We start from the raw sequence: 25,108 nt of genomic DNA, 5'->3' as shown, positions 1-25,108 counted from the left end.
GAGCCACAGTGCCCAGCCAACATTTTTTTTTTTTTTTTTTTTTTTTTTGAGATGGAGTCTTGCTCTGTCGTCCAGGCTGGAGTGCAATAGCACAGTCTTGGCTCACTGCAACCTCCGCCTCACGAGTTCAAACGATTCTTCTGCCTCAACGATTACAGGCATTCGCCACCAGGCCCAGCTAATTTTTGTATTTTTAGTAGAGATGGGGTTTCACCATGTTGGCCAGGCTGGTCTCGAATTCCTGACGTAGTGATCTACCCGCCTTGGCCTCCCAAAGTGCTGGGATTACAGGCGTGAGCCACCATGCCCGGCCCAACATGTGCTTTCATCATAAAAAATATTTCTGACCTGAGTGTGGTGGCTCACACTTGTATTCCCAACACTCTGGGAGGCTGAGGTGCAATTACTTGAAGCCAGTTCTCCCTATCCTTTTATTCTAGTCGAGCAAGGTAGTGAAGGATTTTCTTACCTAGAAGAGGTTCATTTAGTTCCTAGTGTGGTGTGCTCTCTCATTAACTTCTATTCTAGAATAAGTGTAATTGAGAAGGCAGCTCTGTATTCTACCTTGCTTGACTGAAATATAGGGACAGGGGAAAAACTTTATTCTAATTCTGTAAATTATTTGTAAAATAAGTTAATGTGTGTGTGTATAAAAGGGTCTAATTCTATAAATTGTTTGTAAAATAAGTTAATATGTTATGTGTGTATGTGTGTGTGTGTGTGTATAAAAGGGTCCACTGGATCTAGATAGTAAATGATGTACTGAAAGTTAACAAAGGCCTTTGCCTAAGACCAACAATCAGCTGGACAAAGTATTACAACTCTGTTGTTTCTGATTTTGAAAAAAGGCTAGACCATAATTTCTATAAGGAATTAAACATGTTTATAAATTAGAAACTTTTAGATAAATTTACAAGCTGTGATTTTAAGAATATGTCTATTCTAATACATCTATAACAACCACAACCTACTCCATCTCATAGTAGGTCTCAACCTACTCCAAAACCCCATCTCATCTGTGTTTCCTTTTCTTTTACCTAACCAGCTGCTGCTGTTTCCACTCTTCAATTCGCTTCTGTGCAGTTGATTCCCGATCCTCTTCACTGGAACTAGAATTGTCCTCTTCATCTAACTCACGCTGGATACTCTGCCACTTTTTTACCAAAGATGGCATTTTGGTCTTACTCTTCTTTGCCTGTAACAAAGGTTAAAGTTCAAAAGGAATAGAAAACATAAAATAAGGATAAGAGTCCTCTACAATGGAGGTCAGGATCCTTTTCCTAGTTCTAAAGAATATGCACACTTTAAAAAAGAAAGTAAATACCATTCTAAGTTCTTGCCATAAATTTCTTATCAACTATAAATGAAAAGGCTTGGTTAAAAATCTATAAAGCAGGCCGGGCATGGTGGCTCACGCTTGTAATCCCAGCACTTTGGGAGGCCGAGGCGGATGGATCACGAGGTGAGGAGATCGAGACTACTGTGAAACCCCGTCTCTACTAAAAATACAAAAAAAACAATTAGCTGGGTGTGGTGGCGGGCGCCTGTAGTCCCAGCTACTCAGAGAGGCTGAGGCAGGAAAATGGCGTGAACCCGGGAGGCGGAGCTTGCAGTGAGCCGAGATTGCGCCACTGCACTCCAGCATGGGCGAGAGAACGAGACTCCGTCTCAAAAAAAAAAAAAAAAAAATCTATAAAGCAGGCCGGGCACGGTGGCTCAAGCCTGTAATCCCAGCACTTTGGGAGGCCGAGGCGGGTGGATCATGAGGTCAGGAGATCGAGACCACCCTGGCTGGCTAACACGGTGAAACCCCGTCTCTGCTAAACATACAAAAAATTAGCCAGGTGTGGTGGCGGGCACCTGTAGTCCCAGCTACTCAGAAGGCTGAGATAGGAGAATGGCATGAACCCGGGAGGTGGATCTTGCAGTGAGCCGAGATCGCCATTGCACTCCAGCCTCGGCTACAGAGCGAGGACTCCGTCTCAAAAAAAAAAAAAAAAAAAAAAAAAAATCTATAAAGCTTTGTAAATGTGATATTTTTAAAAATCAGGTCATATAAACTTCCTTTAACCTCCCTATCCTACGCAATTCAAAATATTGCCTTTATCGCGTCTCAGAATTACAGTGTTCCCGTTTTCAAATTTTAACTAGATGCAGTGTTCCTACCAAGTGACTAAAAAAAAAAAAAAAGAAAAAGAAAAAAAGCTAAAAAATAAAGCTGGAAAGAGCAACAAAGCAAATTGCCATATTAGCCGGGGGCGGTGGCGGCAGGCGACTGTAGTCCCAGCTACTTGGGAGGCTGAGGCAGGAGAATCGCTTGAATCCGGGAATCAGAGTTTGCAGTGAGCCAAGATTGCACCATTGCACTGCAGCCTGGGCAACACAGCGAGACTCTGTCTCAAATAAATAAATAGCCATAATTAAATATGAAAAAAAGCAAAGAGATTTTTAAAAATATTGGCCGGGCACGGTGGCTCACGCCTGTAATCCCAGCACTTTGGGAGGCCGAGGCGGGCGCATCATGAGGTCAGGAGATCGAGACCATCCTAGCTAACACGGTGAAACCCCGTCTCTAATAAAAATAGAAAACATTAGCTGGGCGTGGTGGTGGGCGCCTGTAGTCCCAGCTACTCTGCACTTCAGCCTGGGCAACAGAGCAAGACTCTGTCTCAAAAATAAATAAATAAATAAAATAAAACATCAATGACGCCAGGCATGGTGGGTCACACCTGTAATCTCAGCACTTTGGGAGGCCAAGGTGGGTGGATCACTTGAGGCCAGGAGTTTGAGACCGGCCTGGCCAACATGACAAAAACCCATCTCTACTAAAAATATAAAAAATACAAAAATTAGCCTGGCATGGTGACACACATGCCTGTAGTCCCAGCTACTCAGGAGACTGAGGCATGAGAACTGCTTGAACTGGGAGGCAGAGGTTGCAGTGGGCTGAGAGCATGCCACTGCACACCAGCCTGGGTGACAGAGACTCTTGTCTCCCTTCCCTCTGCCAAAAAAAAATCAATGATACAGTTAGTTCTAAGAGAAGATATAATAGTATAATATTTTATTTTTCTTTTCGCTTACCTTCATTGTCTAAATCGTCTATAATAAACATGTACTTTTTTTGCCCCTTTTTTTGAGACTCCATTTCAAAAGGTGATAATTTGTAAATGTGGTATTTTATAAAATCAGGTCATATAAATTTCCTTTAACCTCCCTACCCTATGCAATTCAAAGTATTGCCTTTATCTCGTCTCCTCAGAATTACAGCGTTCCCATTTTCAAATTTTAAATAGATGCAATGTTCCTATCAAATGATTTAAAAAAAATAAATAAAAGCTAAAAAATAAAACTGGAAAGACCAACAAAGCAAATTGCCATATTAGCCGGGGGTGGTGGTGGGTGTCTCCGACTCAAAAAAAAAAAAAAAAAGAAAAAAAATATTTATCATAGATGTATTTTTCCCTTATCTACTCCCAAGCCACCCCCTGCCAGAAGAAAGGTTCTGCAAAACAGAGGGTTTTTTTTTTTTTTGTCTGTAAGACCAATTTTTATCCCCTCACCCCCCTTTTTTTTTAAGACAAAGTTTCACTTTTTTTTTTTTTTTTTTTTTTTTTGAGATGGAGTCTCGCTCTGTTGCCCAGGCTGGGGTGCAGTGGCGCGATCTCGGCTCACTGCAAGCTCCGCCTCCTGGGTTCACGCCATTCTCCTGCCTCAGCCTCCTGAGCAGCTGGGACTACAGACGCCCGCCATTATGCCCGGCTAATTTTTTGTATTTTTAGTAGAGACGGGGTTTCACCGTGGTCTCGATCTCCTGACCTCGTGATCCGCCCGCCTCGGCCTCCCAAAGTGCTGGGATTACAAGGGTGAGCCACCGCGCCCGGCCCAAAGTTTCACTCTTGTCACCCAGGCTGGAATGCAGTGGTACAATCTCAGCTCACTGCAACCTCAGCCTCTCAGGTTCAAGCGACTCTCCCGCCTCAGCCTCTTTAATAGCTTATCCCTGTTTTTTAAGAGAAGCAGTTGTATGTTTGAAGACCTGTCTGGGTGATGCTGGCTCAACAAGTAGGAGTTGACATGACTGAGTACTGTACTCATGTGAGGACTAGGTATGGGGGCCCAAGCTGATTCTCCTCCCAGCGCTTGAGACAAACAGATTTCTTCAATAAGGTCCCCCCACTGAGAAAGTAAGCTGGACATTTCAATTTCTTTTCTTTTCTTTCTTTCTTTTTTTTGAGATGGAGTCTTGCTCTGTCACCCAGGCTGGAGTGCAGTACTGTGATCCTGGCTCACTGCAACCTCTGACTCCTGGGTTCAAGCGATTCTCCTGCCTCAGCCTCCCGAGTAGCAGGGATTACAGGTGTGTGCCACCAGGCCCGGCTAATTTTTGTATTTTTAGTAGAGACGGGGTTTCACCATGTTGGACAGGCTGGTCTCGAACTTCTGACCTCAAGTGATCTGCCTGCCTCGGCCTCCCAAAGTGCTGGGATTACAGGCGTGAGCTACAGTGCCCAGCCTGAAAATGGTTAATTTTATGTTATGTGAATATAACCTCAATAAAATCTTTAAAAAAATTTTTTAAAAAGGGAAATTTATTATACCTTGTCTTTCTTTCCTTTTTTCGTCTTTTCAGGTGGTGGCATTTTGGGAGCCGGTGGTGGTGGTGGAGGAGGAGGAGGAGGTGGTGGTGGTGGTTCTATAATGGCAGTGGTAGGCACAGCACCTCGGGCCTGAACTGGCTGCAATGAGGGAGCAGTCGCTCCGATTGGGACAGAACATTCTGCATAACTCATAATTGCAGGTGCTGCCGCTAGTCCAAGGTAATTTGACTGCAGGCTCATTCCTCTGGCCTGATGACCCATTCCTGCTGCTGGATGGCTAACTGGTATTGTCTGATGTCCAATTCCTGTTGCCTGGTTTCCAATCCCTGCTGCCTGGTGACCTAACACAGAAAACATAAAATGATACTATAAAAAGGACATCATGACAAGAACAGATGCAACGAAAACAGAAGTGGGGATTAGATCACATAGAAAATGATTCCAATATATCCTTTTCTAAAAAACACAGCCATATTTGCTAGTAGCAAAATATATTAATTTTGAATACCTTGGCATTAAACTACCTATACATCAAAATCACCAATGTACATAAATATACAAAAGACAATTTGGAAGGATATGTGCTGAACGTTTTTTGTGTTTTTGAGGCAGAGTTTTGCTCTGTTGCCCAGACTGGATGAAGTATAGCAGTGTGATCACAGTTCACTGCAGCCTCAAACTCCAGGGCTCAAGTGATCCTCCCACCTCAGTCTCCCGAGTAGCCGAGACTACAGGTGCAGACTACCACACCTGGCTATTTTTTGTCTTTTTTGTAGACAGGCTTTTGCCATGTTGCCCAGGCTGGTCTCCAACTCCCGAGCTCAAGCAATCCACTTGCCTCAACCTCCCAAAGTGTTGGGATTATAGGTGTGAGCCACTGTGCACGTTCAGCTAAACTGTTAAAAGTTTTTTTTTTTTTTTTTTTTTTAAGTAAAATAAATGCATACTGACAGTCTTTGCAATCAAGAGCCTTTAACATTTCTTTAGTTTTTATGGCATCTAATGCTGTAAAGAAAAGAAACAATACATTGAGGAAAAACCACGCTCTATTCACAATTACCTGTAGCTATAGCTGACTGGCTATAGAGAACTGGAGAACTGCCAATGGTAGCTGACCTCTGAACCACTGCAGTACTAATTTCTGTAGCTTTCCTCTTTATTCCTTTAGTGGAAGAAGAACTAGAGATGGTGGAATCAACTGAACTCTGAAACACAAATATTTGTAATCAGTGGCTGAAGGCCATGGTTAAAACATAGCCCGCTCCCACCTCCTTTTTTAAGACAGGCTCTCATTCTGTTGCACAAGCTGCAGTGGTGAGATCATGACTCATTGCAGCCTCCTGGGCTAAAGCAATCCTCCTGCCTCGACCTCCCAAAGGGCTAGGATATAGGCGTGAGCCATCGTGCCCGGCCTTTAAACATATGCTTCTAAAATAAAACATGGTGTCAATCATGTTCCAGTCCTCAAAGTCATTCAGAACGCCAAAGGGAATTATTTACCTGGCTAGTTACAACTGTGGTTTGTGCTGAAGGTTTCAAAGGGGTATCTTCCTCTGTTCCTGGGGCAGGGGGCTCCTCACTTCCCTCATCCTCCATCTCTACCTCCTGGATCTCACCATCTTCCACAGGAGGAGGTGGTGGAGGAGGGGGTGGAGGTGATTCTGGAGGTGGAGGTGGGGGTGGTGGCATTTCCAAGGGTAATGGAGGTTGAAGCACAGGAACATTTGACTGAAGGAGGGTCCAGAATGGAGTAAGTGGCATGAGTGATGAAGAAGAAACTTGACCAGAAAAGGATTCTTTACAAAGAGAACCTATGAAAACAGGTAAGAGTCAGGGAAAAAGCAAGAAAAAAACTCCCTGGCTTATATTCATAGAAATGTTCAACTGGTCAGTAAGATAAACATTTATAGGAACCTAGCACAGTGTACAAAACAATATACAATGTGGTGTCAAACAGCAGGGAGTGGCTCCTTCCTTGAAAAAAATTTGGCCCACAGGCATCTATTCTATACTGATATCGCTAAAATATTCAACAACTCAGCTCAGAAATGACTTCCATGGAAAGATAAATTGATGTACTTCATAGCACTTTCCCCATCTGTATTATACTTGTCCTTTGGGTCCATATTTATGGATGAGTAGAAGAATATTACATCAACTCAACGAGACAATGCAGTCATCTCAATCTGTAGTTTGAAGTTTTTGATTTCAAACACTCACAAGCTTCAACATACACAAATAAAAGGTAATAGTCTGGAGTATATTTCAAAAGTGAAGGAGTGAGTGAATAATGTGCACCTGCAATAATTATTCCACATACTTTATTTTCTAGTGAGCTAGACAAAGTGAGTAAAGACGACCCAGAGTATTCATTCAAAATACTCAGGAAAGTTCTACCCATTGTGTTTAATTTGGGTTACTAAATTTTAAAAATCCATTTGCAAGGTGCTACTGGCAACTATATCATTCCTTCACACCCTTGCATACATTACATTCATTTGTGAAATCACAGAGACAAAAGTTAGGGACGGCAATCTTTACTTATGCGATAAAAGAGAAATTTAAGAAGATAAATCTTCGAAGTATGTAACTCAGATTTTTTAAAACTGCAGAGGTTTTGAAATTGCTGATGCTGAAGTCTACATTATGAAATTGCAGCTGAAAAGTTGCAGGATCAGCTTTCCTCAAACTTTGTAAAAGCCATCATTGATTACTGTCTTTTCTCTGCTGGGAAAACCTTTAAAGATTAGAGAAAATAGGATATACTTACTTTTAGCCTTCCCCAGCCCTCTTTATCGTCAATAGGGAAGTTTCACAATATATGGGACTATTACATATATATCCCAGGAATGTTGAAGGGGATTTTCTCCCTAAAATCATAGAATTTAGGAGTAGAAGAGACATGAGAAATCATCTATTTCAACCTCCTCAGTTAAAGGTAATGAAACCCAGGCAGGAACTAACTTGCCCAAGATCATATCAATGTTAGTGGCCAGACCAGAGCTAGAACTCAAGTCTGATTCCTCATCTGATACTTCCTGTTTTACTAAGATGTCCTGGTGAAATACCAGGAATCCAAGAGCTTTAGACATCTCAATCAAAAAAAAATCTCACTTCACCTGGAGTAGATACCCAGAAGAAGTCACCTGTTAAATTTCATTGTCAAAAGTGGCAGATTAAATAAGGCTCAATTATGAAAGACTCTAGGGCAAGAAGGCCATTTACACTGCTTTGCTCAAAATACACACTGGCACTCAACAAGGTAAAACAAACAAAGCAACCATGAGCCATTTGGGTCTTGCTCTGTTGCCCAGGCTGGAGTGTAGGTGGTGCGAACATAGCTCATTCTAACCTCAAACACTTGGCTCAAGCGATCTTCCTACCTCAGCCTCCCGAATTGCTAGGACTACAGGTGTGCATCACCATACCTGCTAATTTTTAATTTTTTTTTTTTTTAAAGAGACAGTCTCACTATGTTGCCCAAGCTGGTCACGAATAGAGTAGTTTTACTTTTTATGGAACAGACAGACAATACATTGTGTAAAAGGCTTTTAACGAGATCATTCCCACTGTCTCCTTAATTATTTTAAGAAGGCTGCTTACTGCTACTTTTGGAAAAGTACACTGAAAAAAATTCACCAGGAACATAAATGCAGTTTTCTGGCTAAATGACCTCAAATGACTCATTAAACTTTTGTATTTGGCCATATTTAATATTAATTTATGCATTAACTTTTAGACAAAGTCAAGTATGGCCAAGTAGTCTTATTATATAATAGTACACAAGGACTACATCAGAATTAAGTTAATAAACTTTAAGGATTAACTTAATTATTAAGGATTAAACTCCCTTCTATTAAACTAATCACAACATATAGTGGGTAAATATAAGTTAAGATTTTCTCTATTTTCTTTCTTTTTTTAAAAAGGCTAGTCAAGTGAAGCAGTAGGACTGGAGAAGAAACAAAGTCTGTAACTGGTTGTGATCAATCAGTTGTAAACACCACTGCACTCGGACCAGCCAGATTTTCAAATATTGGTGGATGTCTCCTCTAGAAGCATAATGCAATACCAACATGTTTATGATGATGACATGCTATTATGCAGAGGAACTCAAGGAAACAGAGTCGGTTCAAGGTTAATAATGTGGTTTATGACCTCCAACAAAGCTAATTAGAATTAACTCAACTCTGTGTAAATATGAGATTAATCTAGACTTGATAAATGTAGCCACAAACGAGCATTTTTAGAATATGTGAATCCAATACTTTTTTCTTTTTTCTTTTTTTTTGAGATGGAGTCTCATTCTCTTGCCCACTCCAGAGCGCAGTGATGCGATCTTGGCTCACCGCAACCTCTGCCTCCCAGGTTCAAGGGTTCAAGCGATTCTCCTGCCTCAGCCTCCCGAGTCGCCGGGATTACAGGCCCATGCCACCACATCCGGCTAATTTTTGTATTTTTAGTAAGAGAGGGGTTTTCGCCATGTTGGCCAGGCTGGTCTCAAACTCCTGACCTCCAGTGATCTGTGTGCCTTGGCCTCCCAAAGTGCTGGGATTACAGATGTGAGCCACCGCACCCGGCCTCTGCTTTTGTATTTTATAAGCACTTCAAATTCTCATGTACAATGTGTCTCCCTCAAACCTTGTTATGAGGTCAGCACATTACCCGTCTCACATGAAAATAAATAATAAAAATACTTGAATCTCCAACTAAGTTTATTCAAATTATAAAAGCTGTGTCACAGCAATGACAATTATCTCCTTTACCTTACGAAGACCATCAGATAATTCTAGTTTGAATACACATAGATGTCGTATTACAATGATGCTTCTCCTTGCTTTTAAATTTAACCTAGTTGGTATTTTTGCCGTTTAAGAGAATATTTAAGTCTGCAGCCCAAGGACAGATTAAAGTGGTATATACAGCTTTTTTTTTTTTTTTTTTTTTTAGATGGACTCTTGCTCTTGTTGCCCAGGTTGGAGTGCAATGGTGTGATATTGGCCCACCAGAAGCCCCGCCTCCCGGGTTCAAGTGATTCTCCTGCCTCAGCCTCCCGAGTAGCTAGGATTACAGGCATGCCACCACGCCCGGCTAATTTTGTATTTTTAGTAGAGGTGGGGTTTCTACATATTGGGTAAGCTGGTCTTGAACTCCCGACCTCAGGTGATCCTCCTGCCTCAGCCTCCCAAAGTGCTGGGATTACAAGCATGAGCCACCACGCTTGGCCTACGCAGCTTTTATTACGTGCGCAAAGATTTAAAAGCTACAAGCTTAAAACTGAATATGTTATGAGAATACAAATTCTTAATTTTTTTTTTTTAAGAAGGAGTCTCACTTTGTTGCCCAGGCTGGAGTGCAGAGGTGTAATCTCGGTTCACTGTAATCTCTGCCTCCTGGGTTCAAGCGATTCTCCTGCCTCAGCCTCCCGAGTAGCTGGGATTACAGGCACCCGCCACGACACCTGGCTAATTTTTGTATTTTTAGTAGACACAGGGTGTTACCACGTTGGCTGGTCTCAAACTCCTGACCTCAAGTGATCTGCGCGCCTTGGCCTCCCAAAGTGCTGGGATTACAGCTGTGAGCTGTAATTTTTCCTTTTTCTTTTTGAGACAGGATCTCACTTTGTTGTTCAAGCTAGAGTGCAATGGTGTGAATATAGCTCACTGCAGCTTCAACCTACCAGGCTCAAATGATCCTTCCCAACTGCAGCCTTCCAAGTAGCTAGGACCACATACTCATGCCACCAAGCTAAGCTAATATTCTGCAAAGATGGGGTCTTGCCATGTTGCCCAGGCTGGTTTTGAATTTCTGAGCTCAAGTGATCCTCCTGCCTCAAACTCCCAAAGTGCTGGAATTACAGGAATGAGTCACTGCACCTAAGAACCTTGTTTCTCTAGGCGTCTTTTTTTTTTTTTTTTTTTTTTAGATAAGAGTTTCGCTCTGTCACCCAGGCTGGAGTGCACTGGCGTGATCTTGGCTCACAGCAACCTTCGCCTCCCAGGTTCAAGTGATTCTTGTGCCTCAGCCTCCGAGTAGCTGGGACAACAGGCGCCTGCCACCACGCCCAGCTAATTTTTGTACTTTTAGTAGAGGCAGGGTTTCACCATGTTGCCCAGGCTGGTCTTGAACTCTTGACCTCAGGTGATCCACCTGCCTCAGCCCCCCAAAGTACTGGGATTACAGGCATCAGCCACCACACCTGGCCTAGGCATCTTTATTTCTATGTATAGAAAGCCTTCCTTAACCTTCCCCCCAAAGATAAATTATTGTTTAGTATTTTGAATGAAGAGCTCAGTTTAGCAATTTAAAGCAAGAAATTATATAAATTGTTCCATAGAGATTAAAAAGAAAAAGGAGCTAAACTTCACCTCAGTGACATAAGCCCAATATAAAAGATATGTTGGATATCTTGAACCCAACTCATCTTCAGAACCCACTCCATCTTTAAAAACACAATGTTAAATTCAAACACTGAAACAACAAATAATGATTAAAAATGACTTAGAAAAATAAATAGAACTTTGAAGCTTCCTTGGCTTCTCACAGTGTAATTTTGCACCCCTTCCCCCACTTTATTTTTGAGACAGGGTCTTGCTCTCTGTCGCTCAGGCTGGAGTGCAGTGGTACAATTATGGCTTACTGCAGCCTCAAAATCTTGGGCTCAAGCAATCTTCCCACCTCAACCTCCAAACAGCTGGGACTACAGGCATGGGCCACTAACTATGCCTGGCTAACTTTTTAAAACAAATTTCTGAAGAGACAGGGCATTGCTGTGTTTTGTTTTTTCTCTTCTTTAAAAGACAGCTGGTTTTAACCACCACTGAGCTCATTAAGAGCTCTCTTTATTAGGCTTAGAACTGTTGATTATTGCTCTTAAATCTCACAGAACTTAGTGTAAGATTTGGATTTTACTTAGATCAAGTTTATCCTGCAATTCTAGGGTTCTCAATAAAGACAGGCTTAAGAATATAACCTGTTTTATCAGTGGCTTTTTCCTACACTACAACTAGTTCTGTTTTAATTAAATAGGAATGGCTCAAGAGCCTCCTTTTACCAGGCAGTATCAACTATATGTGTCATAAAGGGAGAAAACAGCTTAATACTCATCTAAAGTGTTCACAGAACATTCAGAATTGGTAACAGTGGAATTTTCAACTTTGGAACATATAAGGGACATTGACAGTGGTCAGGAGTGGAGCCACCTATCCAGAACCACGATCAAGCCTCTTCAGTTCATTAACTGCTAAAAAGCAAACAAAAAGAACCAATATATTATTAGTCATATCTATCACTGCTACCAAAAGACAGGAAAAATATTCAAAAGAAAATCTCTTCATGTAAAAGGGAAGTGAAATGCCCTGTAACTTGAGAAAATGCACTTCTAAAATGTGAAGTAGAATAAAAGCAGCCTTTTGCTACGTTCCAAAATTACCACTGCAGTTGTATGTGACCTACTGACGATTTCTAGGCTATTTAAGAAGTTAACAAAATCATCTGGCACACAACCAGTTTCATTTGGTACATTACTAGTGCTTTTCTACTATGATCAGTGAGCCAGCAGAGTACAAGCATCAATTTGGATTAAGTTTTAGACAAAAGAATTCAGCTCTTAACTCTGTTATTGACAAATTTCACTTTTTTAAATTTTCAAAGATCTATTACTTTAGAAACGACTCATAGACTCTTAACTTCATATGCCATCGGTTTAACAAATAGCTACCAATTCTTAAGATTAACAGGTGGAAGTTTCTTTACACATTGGAAACTTTTTAAAAACTAAAGGAACTGAGGAGCATGAAAGCCTATCTTTTAAAAAATGTATGTAACTAAACTGAATTCTTCTAACAGTACCTTAAAAATGGAATGAGCCATCCTATCGCCAATTGTTTTAGACCAGAAGATTGCTGGTGATTTTTCATGATCAATTATTTTGCTTCTCTGAAACAAGTACTAATGGCATTTCTTCATATCATTTTGATTTGTACCAACCACCCTTTCTGTAAGATTAGCGGAGGTGGGAAATGAGGTTGCAATATGAACAGACTAAGTGTTGTATAGAAATGTAGAACAAATCTCAGCATGACACATATATTGACAGTTCAACTATCTAGCTCCTTAGCACAAGCATTCCTATTTTTGGAGACCCACAGCTTAGTCAGTGGCATGACAGAATGGTTATAAAACAATCTTTTAAAATCAAAATCTATTGGCTTATCTTTTTATTTTGGGGCATAGTTTTACACGTGATAACAATAGTATGCTGATTTCCAACCATAATAACTCATGCATTCCTTGTTTTAGTTCACGCCACTATTCTCAATCAGAAGCTTATATTATTATGACATAAAATCTTTTCTTTTAATAATGTAAATTAATAAGATTTTTCCTCTAAAGTCATTTTGGCCCAATTAGTACAAGGTAAATTGTCTCACCTGTGGAAGTTTCAGAGGATTCTGTAGAATTTGAATCAGTGCCAGTTTTGTCTTTCAAGGTCTGTTTGGCAAGAGTCTCATCTCTACTTTCTTGTGCTTGGCTTTCTTCTTCTTCCTCTTCACCATCTGGAAACTCCCACTGAGACTCGCCCGACTGTTCGTTTACATAGAAATATCGTCTATGATCCCTAAATTACAAGAAAGAAAACACATGTTTTAAAACCCGTTCTCCTACAAAGACACTTCCATTTGGTCCTGTCCCAGGACAGCAGTCTGCTCTCACAGGGACGAACCTCTTAATGGACTGCTATTCACAAAGGCAACAAAGAGCTTTGACAATTGAGAATGCAGAACCAAGGATAATTCAAAGCTATTTGCACTGCCAGCAACTCTGTGAATACAGCCCTGAACCCTCTCACTCCAACAGATGAGACTTAGAAAACACTTTTCTCTTTTTTTGTTATTTGCCAATGCATAACAGGGTTTCAAGTTTCATTAATGAAGGGACTCAATCGCCTAGAACACTAATTTCCCTTCCAAAGAAGAGAACAACGAAGTTTGTGAAAGGTGACTCTTCCCCTCTTGGACCGTGGAATTCACATTTCATATTCTTGATATCAAACACAGTGAAAGCTAAAGAGAGGGAGAGGATCTGGGAGCTGAAAAATAAAAGAGCAAAGATTTCAAATAACGAAAAAAAAATCAAGAAAAGCCAAATATATAAAGAAATGTTTTCATCTGACCTGCTGGCAGAGGATAGTAATCTTGTTCTTCATTCACATCTTCAGCCACGAAGTTTTCCTTAACTTCACCGAGGTTAATCAGGAGTAGTTGCTTCCAGAGGTCCTGTAAAGCGCACAGAGCTCTCGCATGCGCTTAACCCCCAAGCCCGCCCTACTCCGTGCAACACTCTGGAGAGTAAAAACCAGCTTTGTCCGTATCTTGGGAAAAAATCCGTTACATGGAACACTTTAAACATTGCTTTTGTTTCTCCAATGTGTGGCTGGCCAAACTTTGTGCTTGCGGTGCTTTGCCTGCCCAGCACCGCTAACTGCAGCTGCTCTCAGTCTCCAGACAGGCTGTCATGTCGTCAGATGGTGGTGATCACAAATCATGTCTGAGATGTCAAAGGTGAAAGGTGAAAAGGGGAGAAGAGTGCGTACCTGTCCCAGTGGCAGGACCAGCCTTTAGGAGTGGCGTTTATTTCATACTGTTTTAGTTGTTCTGCTGCATCCTGAAGTTTTCGTTTAAGGTAGTTTCCATTAAGAGCCCCTTCCCGCCAGTCTGCAATTCGAGTCTAGAATAAACAGACAAATAAGTTAAAGACTTATTATTATATGTCAGGAGACACAGGCAAAGGGTTAGATATAAGCCTTCTGTTCCAAGACTATATCCCTGTGCTCTGGCAGGAGAGTAGACCAGAAAGGAAAATAAACCCCATCTTCATCTCATGAAATAATCTTAAGGCCGGGCACAGTGGCTCACGCCTGTAATCCCAGCACTTTGGGAGGCTGAGGCGGCCGGATCACCTGAGGTCAGGAGTTCAAGACCAGCCTGGCCAACAAGGTGAGACCCTGTCTCTACTAAAAATACAAAAATTAGCTGGGCGTGCTGGCAGGCACCTGTAATCCCAGCTACTTGGGAGGCTGAGGCAGGAGAATCAATTGAACCCGGGAGGCGGAGGTTGTGGTGAGCCAAGATTGTGCCACTGCACTCCAGCCTGGATGACAAGAGTGAAACTCTGTCTCAAAAAACATCTTAAGTACACGGCAGAGTTCTGAAAAATGAAACTGGGCTCCAGTATATTTTTACACTACCAACTCTCCAATATGTGTGAAAATGAGTAGCAGTGGTTTTGTCTTCCCCTTTGGACTTATTAAGATTGGTTTCCCCAGTAGTTTTACTTTTTTTGGGAGATAGTTCACTTATTTCAGTACTGTTAGTAATCACAGTTAAGGGTTCAGTTCTTTTTTTCTTATTTTTTATTTTGAGATGGACTCGGACTCTGGCTCTCTCGCCCAGGCTAGAGTACAGTGGAGCAATCTTTGCTCGCAACCTCCACCTCCTGGGTTCAAGCGATTCTCCTGCCTCAGCTTCCCAAGTAGCTGGGATTACAGACGTGTGCCACCACGCCTGGCTAATTTTGTATTTTTAGTGGAGATGGAGTTTCACCATGTTGGTCAGGCTGGTCTCGAACTCCTGACCTTGGTGATCCACCTGCCTCGGCCTCCCAAAGTGCTGGGATTACAGGTGTGAGCCACCGTGCCTGGCCAAGGGTTCAGTTCTTAAGAAAATTAGTCAGCTTTGGCTGGGTGTGGTGGCTCATGCCTGTAATCCCAGCACTTTGGGAGGCTGAGGCGTGTGGATCACCTGAGGTTAGGAGTTCAAGACCAGCTTGACCAACATGGTGAAACTCCGTCTCTACTAAAAATACAAAAATTAGCCAGGCGTGGTGGCACATGTCTATAATCCCAGCTACTTGGGAGGCTGAGACAGGAGAATTGCTTGAACCCAGCAGTCAGAGGTTGCAGTGAGCCAAGCTCGTGCCACTGCACTTCAGCCTGGGCAACAGAGTGAGACTCTGCCTCAAAAAAAAAAAAAAAAAAAAAAGAAAATTAGTCAGCTTCCCACAGGAGCTCCTTACCTAATCCTGCCTTGCCATTTTGTAAAGTATGCAGGTTACAAACAGGACTCAACTTCTCTTTTTAAACAGACTTATAATGCTTTAACACTTACAAAGTACCTTCACAACATTACATGGCCTCGTCTGACCATGAGAATATAATTTTAATTTGTGAGAAAAAAGTCTATTTACTGTGCTTTGGTTAATACAGTTTTATTTCCTGGATTGTTGGCTCAAATATTCTTCAAGGTTAAAAATTTAAATTTAGGCTTAAAATGTAAGCAAGACAGAGTCATAACACATACAGCATTTCATTCAAACACTTAACTGTTTATGCCAAAAAAAAAAAAAAAAAAAAAAAAAAGACTTACCTCAGTCTGTAAGAGCAGCACATGAAAGTTGGAGATGGATTGTCTATTAATGCCTAGAAATTCAAATTTACTTGTCAGGGTATTTGCCAGTTCTCCAATCTGAAACTACAATGCAAAAAAGAAAAAAAGTAAAACTAGAATCCGTAACATTTTCTGTATTATGTACAATCCTTCATTTATTCTTATAGACATTAGAAATATGGGTCTGCTTATAAACAGCCTTCCCCAAACAGCTGTATTTAGTTATCCAGAATATAAAATCCTAATTTATAGTAACATAATACAAATAACAAAGCGACAAATGATGACAGGAATCAAATGCATATCTACATAATCACAATGCATTTTAAAAACTGTTCAAAACAATTATTTTGTTTCAGACAAAGGTCTTGCTATTACCCAGGGTGCTCCTAAACTCCTGGTCTCAAGTCAGCCTCCCCTCTTAGTCTCCGAAAGTGCTGAGATTACAGATGTGAGCCACTGTGCCCAGCCCATCATAATGCATTCTAATACAACATGGAATTCAATAGTTGCAAATAGATCCCAATATTGAAAAGCTAAACTCAAAGAGTAGAATTAGAATGGTGGTTGCCGGGGGCTGGAGACAGGGGGATATGGGGAGATGTTGGTCAAAGAATACAAACTTTCAGTTATAAAATAAATTTTGGGGCCAGGTGTGGTGGCTCACACCTGTAATCCCAGCACTTTGGGAGGCTAAGGCAGGCAGATCACAAGGTCAAGAGATAGAGACCATCCTCGCCAACATCGTGAAACCCCGTCTCTACTAAAAATACAAAAATTAGGTGGGCATGGTGGTGCACACCTGTAGTCCCAGCTACTCGGGAGGCTGAGGCAGGAGAATTGCTTGACCCCGGAGGCGGAGGTTGCAGTGAGCTGAGATCAAGCCACTGCACTACAGCCTGGTGACAGAGCAAGACCCCATCTCAAAAAAAAAAAAAAAAAAAAAAAAAAAAAAAAAAAAAAAAAAAAATTAAAAATTTGGAAATCTAAAGCACAGCATGGTGACTACAGGTATTGTTTCAGGTATTGTTATACCTGAAATTTGTTAAGAGTATAGATCTTATGTGTTATCCCCACATACAAACACAAGACAACTCTCCAAGGTAAGGTGATATGTAAGTTACTTTACTTGGTTTGTGATAATCATATCGTAATATATACATATAACAAATTATGACATAGTACATGCAAGATATATGTATAGTCAATTACAGCTCAACAAAGCTGGAAAAAATAGATCCTGAATGATATAAATACCAATATTGTCAAATTGCCATTTATCCATTAATTGCTTATATTAGCCACCTGCTGAAGCCCGAAACAAAATTAATTATTCCAGTCCCTTCTACTTGGTTGTTCCCTAACTAGTAACTGGATACTCTGTCAAGTCAAAAGAATATGTTAAGTGGTTTTTCCAACAGACCACCCTTAAATAGCCAATACTTATTTGGCCCAACTCTCCCATGAGATTAGGTTAGAAATGCAATTCAAACTAAATTTGCCTTTGTGTAAAGACAAGTATTTCACACAGGAATTAAATCTGTGACTTTTCTCCCAAACTAGAGAAGCCTATAAGCTACTGCTTCTTAAACAGAGGCTTAATTTGAAGAAAGCAATTGAGCAGTTAGAATTTTAGATAATTTCTCAGTATTAAGTCAGCCTTAATTATTTCAGGCTTAAATATGATCTTTTCACCCTAACCAAGTAAACAATTTAGGTTTGGAAACAGTAAAGATTACTACTTGTTAACAGAAAGCAGTTAAATGGCACTAAAAAAAAAATCGGGGCTCGGTGCGGTGGCTCACGCCTGTAATCCCAGCACTTTGGGAGGCTGAGGCAGGTGGATCACTAGGTCAGGAGATCAAGACCGTCCTGGCTAACACGGTGAAACCCCGTCTCTACTAAAAATACAAAAAATTAGCCAGGCGTGGTGGCGGGCATCTGTAGTCCCAGTTACTCGGGAGGGTGAGGCAGGTGGATCACTAGGTCAGGAGATCAAGACCGTCCTGGCTAACACGGTGAAACCCCGTCTCTACTAAAAATACAAAAAATTAGCCAGGCGTGGTGGCGGGCATCTGTAGTCTCAGCTACTCGGGAGGCTGAGGCAGGAGAATGGTGTGAACCCAGGAGGCGGAGCTTGCAGTGAGCTGAGATCGTGCCACTGCACTCCAGCCTGGGCAACAGGGCGAGACTCCGACTCACAAAAAAAAAAACAAAAAAAAAAAACAAACAACTTGCCAGGCGTGGTGGTGGGTGCCTGTAATCTCAGCTACTTGGGAGGCTGAGGCAGAAGTGCTTGCACCTGGGAGGCAGAGGGTGCAGTGAGCCAAGATCAGGCCACTGCACTCCAGCCTGGATGGCAGAGCAAGACTCCATCTTGGAAAAAAAAAAAGAAAAAAAAAAAAAATTTGCCAGGCCAGGCGCAGTGGCTCACGCTTGTAATCCCAGCACTTTGGGAGGCCAAGGTGGGGGAATCACGAGGCCAGGAGTTCAAGACCAGCCTGGGAAACATGGTGAAACCCCGTTTCTACTAAAAATACAAAAATTAGCTGGGAATGGTGGTGCACGCCTGTAATCCCAGCTACTGCGGAGGCTGAAGCCGGAGAATAGCCTGAACCCAGGAGGCAGTGGTTGCAGTGAGCTGAGATCGTGCCACTGCACTCCAGCCTGGGTGACAGAGCAAGACTCCATCTCAAAATAATGATAATAATAATAATAATAAAAATTTGTCAAGTTGCATTAAGTAATACACATACTTTCAAATCCTGTTCTTCTTCCACTTTTGGTGTTGTTTGTACTTTTATTTTCTCTGGAGATTCTTCTACTTCCACCTCTTTATCTGAATTCTCATCTATTTTTTCTGAATTTTCAGCACCAATTGCTGTAAAAGAAAACATGTAAAATTAAACCAAAGTACCAATACTTACAGAACACTATATACATTTTCCCCATAGCAGATGTCTGCAGAAGATTATTAGTTCTCTCTTGCCTGTTTTACTTATTTGTTAAAACTCTTCAAACATGTCAGCCTACTGTCTTTATAACCCAAAAACAATTCAGGGCCGGGCGCAGTGGCTCACGCCTGTAATCCCACCACTTTGGCATTTGGAGGTGAGCAGATCACGAGACCATCCTGGCTAACACAGTAGAACCCTGTCTCTACTAAAAATACAAAAAATTAGCCACGCGTGGTGGCATGTGCCTGTAGTCCCAGCTGAGGCAGGAGATTTGCTTGAACCCGAGAGGCAGAGGTTGCAGTGAGCCGAGATTGCGCATTGCACTCCAGCCTGGGTGACAGAGTGAGATTCCATCTCAAAAAATAAATAAATAAAATAAAAATCCTTTATAATCAACTTTCTTAAAATACATCTATAAATAAAATTTACTGTAGCCTATCAAATTACCCTGAAGTTTCTGCTTTCCCCTTCTCCTTAACACCTTTTCTAATCTTCTCTTCCAGAATACCACTGCTTCAATTACTTACAACAGCTAGACAGCAAACCTGAGTATGTAAGAATTCTTTAACAAGTTGCAGGGGAAGGTGCTCAAAAGAGCAACATTATTAGCATTATTATTTTTTAGAGACAGGGTCTCATTCTGTCACCCAGACTGGAGTGCAGTGGCATGATCTCGGCTCACCGCAGCCTCAACCTCCTAGGTTCAATGGATCCTCCCACCTCAGCCTCCCAAGTAGCTGGGACTACAGGCAGGTGCCACCGTGTTCAGCTAATTTTTGTATTTTTAGTAGGGATGGGGTTTTGCCATGTTGCCCAGGCTGGTCTTGAACTCCTGGACTCATGCAATCTGCCTGCCTCAGCCTCCCAATGTGCTGGGATTATAGGTGTAAGCCACTGCACCCAGGCTGCACCATAATTTTTTTTTTTTTTTTTTGAGACAAGAGTTTCACACTTGTTGCCCAGGCTGGAGTACAGTGGCATGATCTTAGCTCACTGCAACCTCTACCTCCCAGGTTCAAGTGATTCTCCTGCCTCAGCCTCCCAAGTAACTGGGATTACAGGCATGTGCCACCAAGCCTGGCTAATTTTGTATTTTTAGTAGAGATGGGGTTTAACCATGTTAATCAGGCTAGTCTCGAACTCCTGACTGGTGATCCGCCCGGCTAGGCCTCTCAAAGTGCTGGCATTACAGGCATTAGCCACCACGCCCAGCATGCATCATTATTTTTAAACCATCTGGTAACTTCCTTCCTGAACTGGTGAAGACCTACAGACATCTATATTGAACCCACCTACCTAGTTGGTGCTATTGGTAATGGGAATCTCCAAAAGAGAAGAGGTCTACCAACTTAAACGGAGCACACAATATGAACTCTTTTATCTTTGCTTTGCAACACCTGCATACTCAAACTAATTCACACAGTCTAAATGACTGCCAGTTAAAAAGCCAAAAATGGCCGGGCACGGTGCCTCACACCTGTAATCCCAGCACTTTGGGAGGGTGAGGCAGGTGGATCACCTGAGGTCAGTTCAAGACCAGCCTGGCCAACACGGTGAGCCCTGCCTCTACTAAAAATACAAAAAATTAGCTGGGCGTGGTGCTGGGCGCCTGTAATCCCAGCTACTCAGGGGGCCGAGGCAGGAGTATCGCTTGAACCTGGGAGGTGGAAGTTGCAGTGAGCCGAGATTGCACCATTGCAGTCCAGCCTGGGCAACAAGAGCAGAACTCCGTCTAAAAAATAATAATAATTTTTTAAAAAGCCAAAAATACCTCAAATGTGAAAACCGCTACTTTGGTTAATCCTTCATCTTCAGGATTAGAAGTAAAAATGTGACTTTAAATGGCTTTTAATATTTTAAACTTTTTTTTTTTTGAGATGGAATCTTTGTTGCCCAGGCTGGCGAACAGTGGAGCTAGCTTGGCTCATTGCAACATCAACCTCCTGGGTTCAAGCAATTCTCCTGTCTCAGCCTTCCAAGTAGCTGGGGCTTCAGGCGTTTGCCACCATGTCCAGCTAATTTTTTTTTTTTTTTTTTTTAGTAGAGACAGGGTTTTGCCATGTCGGCCGGGCTGGTTTCAAACTCCTGGCCTCAAGTGATTTGTCCACCTCAGCCTCCCAAACTGCTGGGATTACAGATGTGAGGCATGGCACCTGGCTCTTTTTTTGAGGCACAGTCTTAGTCTGTTGCCCAGGTGGGAATTTAGTGGTATGCTCACAGCTTATTGCAGTCTTGACCTCCTCCAGCCTCATTTTTTGTTTTTTAGTAGACACAAAGTCTCACTATGTTGCCCAGTTTGGTCTTGAACTCCTGAACTCAAGTAATCCTCCTGCCTCAGCCTCCCAAAATGCTGGGATTAAAGGTGAGCCAGTGCATCCGATCTAAAACTTTTTATTTAAGTCCTTAACCTTATAATAGCCTGGCTCTCCTTTTACCTGATCATTAATATTCCCTCTTTATTATCAAATTCTCTGAAACAAAATCTTCCCACTAATCCCATTTATTAATTTTTTTTTTTTGAGATGGAGTCTTGCTCTGTCACCCAGGGTGGAGTGCAGTGGTGCAATCTCGGCTGACTGCAAGCTCCGCTTCCCGGGTTCACGCCATTCTCCTGCCTCAGCCTCTCCGAGTAGCTGGGACTACAGGCGCCCGCCACCACGCCCGGCTAATTTTTTGTATTTTTAGTAGAGACGGGCTTTCACCGTGGTCTCGATCTCCTGACCTCGTGATCCGCCCGCCTCGGCCTTCCAAAGTGCTGGGATTACAAGCATGAGCCACTGCGCCCGGCCCCATTTATTAATTTTTAATGCCATTATATATTAAAAGTCTTCTATCTGGTAGCAGGTCCAAGAATTTAACAATTTTAAGGATGGCTAGAGTTAAAGACTAGAATGTTTTGGAGGGCAAATACACAGGCTCTATTAAATTAGAATGCACATACCCCTTTGACCTAGCAATACACCACTAGGAATCTTCACTGTTGTGAAACTAGAATGTACATAAAATATATTCATCAGGATGTTACCACAGTATTATTTATTGTGAAACAGCTTAACAAATGCATATAATATAAAGAATAAAATTAACTCAGTGAGGTGGCACAAGGCTATAATTCCAGCACTTTGGGAGAGTGAGGCAGGAGCATCAATTGAGCCCATGAATTCAAAGCTGCATTATGATTATGTCAACTACATTCGGCCTGGATGACAGAGTAAAATCCTGTCTCCTTTTTTTTTCTGAGATGGGAGTTTTGCTCTTGTTGCCCAGGCTGGAGTGCAATGGCGCGATCTCGGCTCACCACAACCTCCACCTCCCAGGTTCAAGTGATTCTCCTGCCTCAGCCTCCCAAGTAGCTGGGATTACAGGCATGCGCCACCACGCCCGGCTAGTTTTACATATTTTTGTTTGTTTGTTTGTTTAGTAGAAGACAGGCTTTCTCCATGTTGGTCAGGCTGGTCTCGAACTCTCAACCTCAGATGATCCACCCGTCTCGGTCTCCCAAAGTGCTTGGATTATAGGCGTGAGCCAGGCCAACATCCTATCTCTTAAAAGAAACAAAAATTCAAGTAAATTGGTCAGGCGCAGTGTCTCACACCTGTAATCCAAGCACTTTGGGAGGTAGAGACGGGCGGATCACCTGAGGTCGGGAGTTCAAGATTAGCTTGGCCAACATGGTGAAATGCTGTCTCTACTAAAAATACAAAAATTAGCTGGGCATGGTGGCACATGCCTGTAATCCCAGCTACTCGGGAGGCTGAGATAGTACCCGGGAGGTGGAAGTTGCAGTGAGCCACAATCGTTACACTGTGGTCTAGCCTGGGTGACAGAGTGAGACCCTGTCTCAAAAAAAAAAAAGTAAATATAACATGGCTTATTAAAACATCAAAATATTAACGTGTTAATATTGAGTCTTCCCAGGCTCTGCCATCACAGCCACACCAGACATGCCCTCTACCCTCATGGTGTCAGTCATTATGTTCCTTTAGCTTCCTCATGGACAGATCTTTAAGCACAATATACATATGTATTTATTTTTTTTTCCCCGAGACAGAGTCTCACTCTGTCGCCTAGGCTGAAGTGCAGTGGCACAAACTCGGCTCACTGCAACTTCCGCCTCCTGGGTTCAGGTGATTCTCCTGCCTCAGTCTCCCAAGTAGCTGGGATTATAGGCAAGCACCATCAGGTGCAGATAATTTTGTATTTTCAGTAGAGACGGGGTTTCACCATGTTGGCCAGGATGGTCTCAATCTCCTGACCTTGTGATCCGCCCGCCGCGGTCTCCCAAAGTGCTGGGATTACAGGCGTGAGCCACCGTACCCAGCCACATTTTTTTTTGTTGTTGTTTTTTGTGATGGAGTCTCATTCTATTACCCAGGCTGGAGTGCAGTGACGCCATCTCAGCTCACCACAACCTCCACCTCCCCAGTTCAAGCGATTCTCCTACCTCAGTCTCCCAAGTAGCCACCACGCCCAGCTTGTTTTGCAGTTTTGGTAGAGACAGGGTCTCACCATGTTGGCCAGGCTGGTCTTGAACTCCTGACCTCAGGTAATCCACCCACCATGGCCTCCCAAAGTGATGGGATTACAGGCGTGAGCCACCACGCGCCAGTCTGTTTTTTTCTTTTGAGGCAGGGTCTTGCTCTGTCACTCAGGATGGAGTGTAGTGGTGTAATCACAGCTCACTGCAGCCTCGAACTCCTGGGCTCAAGCTATCTTCCTCCCTCAACATCCTGAGTAGCTGGGATTATATCCGTGTGCCACCACACTGGCTAATTTTTAAAAAACATTTTAGAGACAGTGTCTTGCTATATTGTCCAGGCTGGTCTTGACTCCTGGCCTCAAATGATCTTTCTGCTTTGCCCTCCGAAAGTAAATATTATTGTTTCTATGATTAAGCCACATTGATGCACATAACTATGGTACGTTCATTTTGTCACTGCTGCTTAGTATTCCTTTCTAAGAATATACCCCAGGGCTGGGCACGGTGGTTCATGCCTGTAATCCCAGCACTTTGGGAGGCCGAGGCGGGTAGATCACAAGGTCAGGAGTTCAAGAACAGCCTGGCCAAGATGGTGAAACCCCATCTCTACTAAAAATACAAAAATTAGCCAGGCACAGTGGCAGGCGCCTGTAATCCCAGCTACTCGGGAGGCTGAGACCGGAGAATCACTTGAACTCGGAGGGTGGAGGCTGCAGTGAGCTGAGATCATCCGCTGCACTCCAGCCTAGGTGACAGAGTTAAGACTCCGTCTCAAAAAAAAATAAAAAAAATAAAATAATAAAGAATGCACCACAATTTATCTATGATACCTCTAGTGGACATTTGAGTGCTCTATAGGGTTTTTTTTCATAGTACAAATGCAGCAATTTTTTTTAGTGAAACATGGACACAATTTAAATGTCCATCAACAGTGGGTAGAGTTAAATATGCACATCTACACCACTCAGTTTTAACCAATGAACAATAATTTTTAAGGCACATTGTTAAGTGAAAACTGTGTTGCCTAATAATCTATATGCTCTCATATATGGTAAAATTTACATATATACACATAAACACACTCATACATACCTAACTGTAAAGGTATATAAAGAACATGGTCCGGAAGGATATATGTTTATAAAGGACAGAGAAAATAGCTGGGCGCAGCTGGGATCACATGCCTGTAATCCCATTGCTTTGGGAGGCCAAGGTGGGCAGATCACCTAACGTCAGAAGTTTGAGACCAGCCTGGCCAACACGGTGAAACCCCATCTCTACTAACAACACAAAAACTAGCCAGGCATGGTAGCAGGCGCCTGTAATCCCAGCTACTCGGGAGCCTGAGGCAGAGAACTGCTTGACCCCGGGAGGTGGAGGTTCCAGTGAGCAAAGATCGTACCACTGCACTCCAGGGGGGACAGAGCAAGACTCTGTCTCCAAAAATAAGGACCACCGGGTAGGGAGCGAGAATAATGAAAAGATAAAGAGGATTTACAGAATTTTCCTTTATGTTATTCCGAACTGCCAACTGAAAAGAAAAAATTCAGGCTAGGGGTGGTGGCTCATGCCTGTAACCCCAGCACCTTGGGAGGCCAAGGTGGGCAGGTCACCTGAGGTCAG

General features: G+C 42.5%; 1 protein-coding gene and 1 pseudogene across 2 annotated transcripts in view; one reads left to right on the top strand and one right to left on the bottom strand.

Moving 5' to 3' along the window:
- Window positions 1-25,108, bottom strand: part of FNBP4 (formin binding protein 4) — a 52,097-nt gene that overhangs the window by 2,352 nt on the left and 24,637 nt on the right. For both annotated transcript variants that reach the window (XM_055281537.2, XM_055281538.2), the window contains exons 9-16: window positions 18,805-18,929; window positions 16,028-16,132; window positions 14,197-14,330; window positions 13,034-13,221; window positions 6,102-6,412; window positions 5,662-5,806; window positions 4,602-4,942; window positions 1,038-1,195 (exon numbers count right to left, since the gene is read on the bottom strand). In XM_055281537.2, coding sequence (XP_055137512.1) covers window positions 1,038-1,195; window positions 4,602-4,942; window positions 5,662-5,806; window positions 6,102-6,412; window positions 13,034-13,221; window positions 14,197-14,330; window positions 16,028-16,132; window positions 18,805-18,929 — 1,507 coding nt within the window. The remainder of the gene's footprint in view (window positions 1-1,037; window positions 1,196-4,601; window positions 4,943-5,661; window positions 5,807-6,101; window positions 6,413-13,033; window positions 13,222-14,196; window positions 14,331-16,027; window positions 16,133-18,804; window positions 18,930-25,108) is intronic.
- Window positions 9,185-9,276, top strand: LOC129485615 (uncharacterized; annotated as a pseudogene).

This window comes from Symphalangus syndactylus, chromosome 6, assembly GCF_028878055.3.
Source record: "Symphalangus syndactylus isolate Jambi chromosome 6, NHGRI_mSymSyn1-v2.1_pri, whole genome shotgun sequence".
NCBI classification, from domain to species: Eukaryota; Metazoa; Chordata; class Mammalia; order Primates; family Hylobatidae; genus Symphalangus; species Symphalangus syndactylus.
Note: the sequence above shows the minus strand (reverse complement) of the source record. Positions and strands in the feature narration are given on the sequence as shown.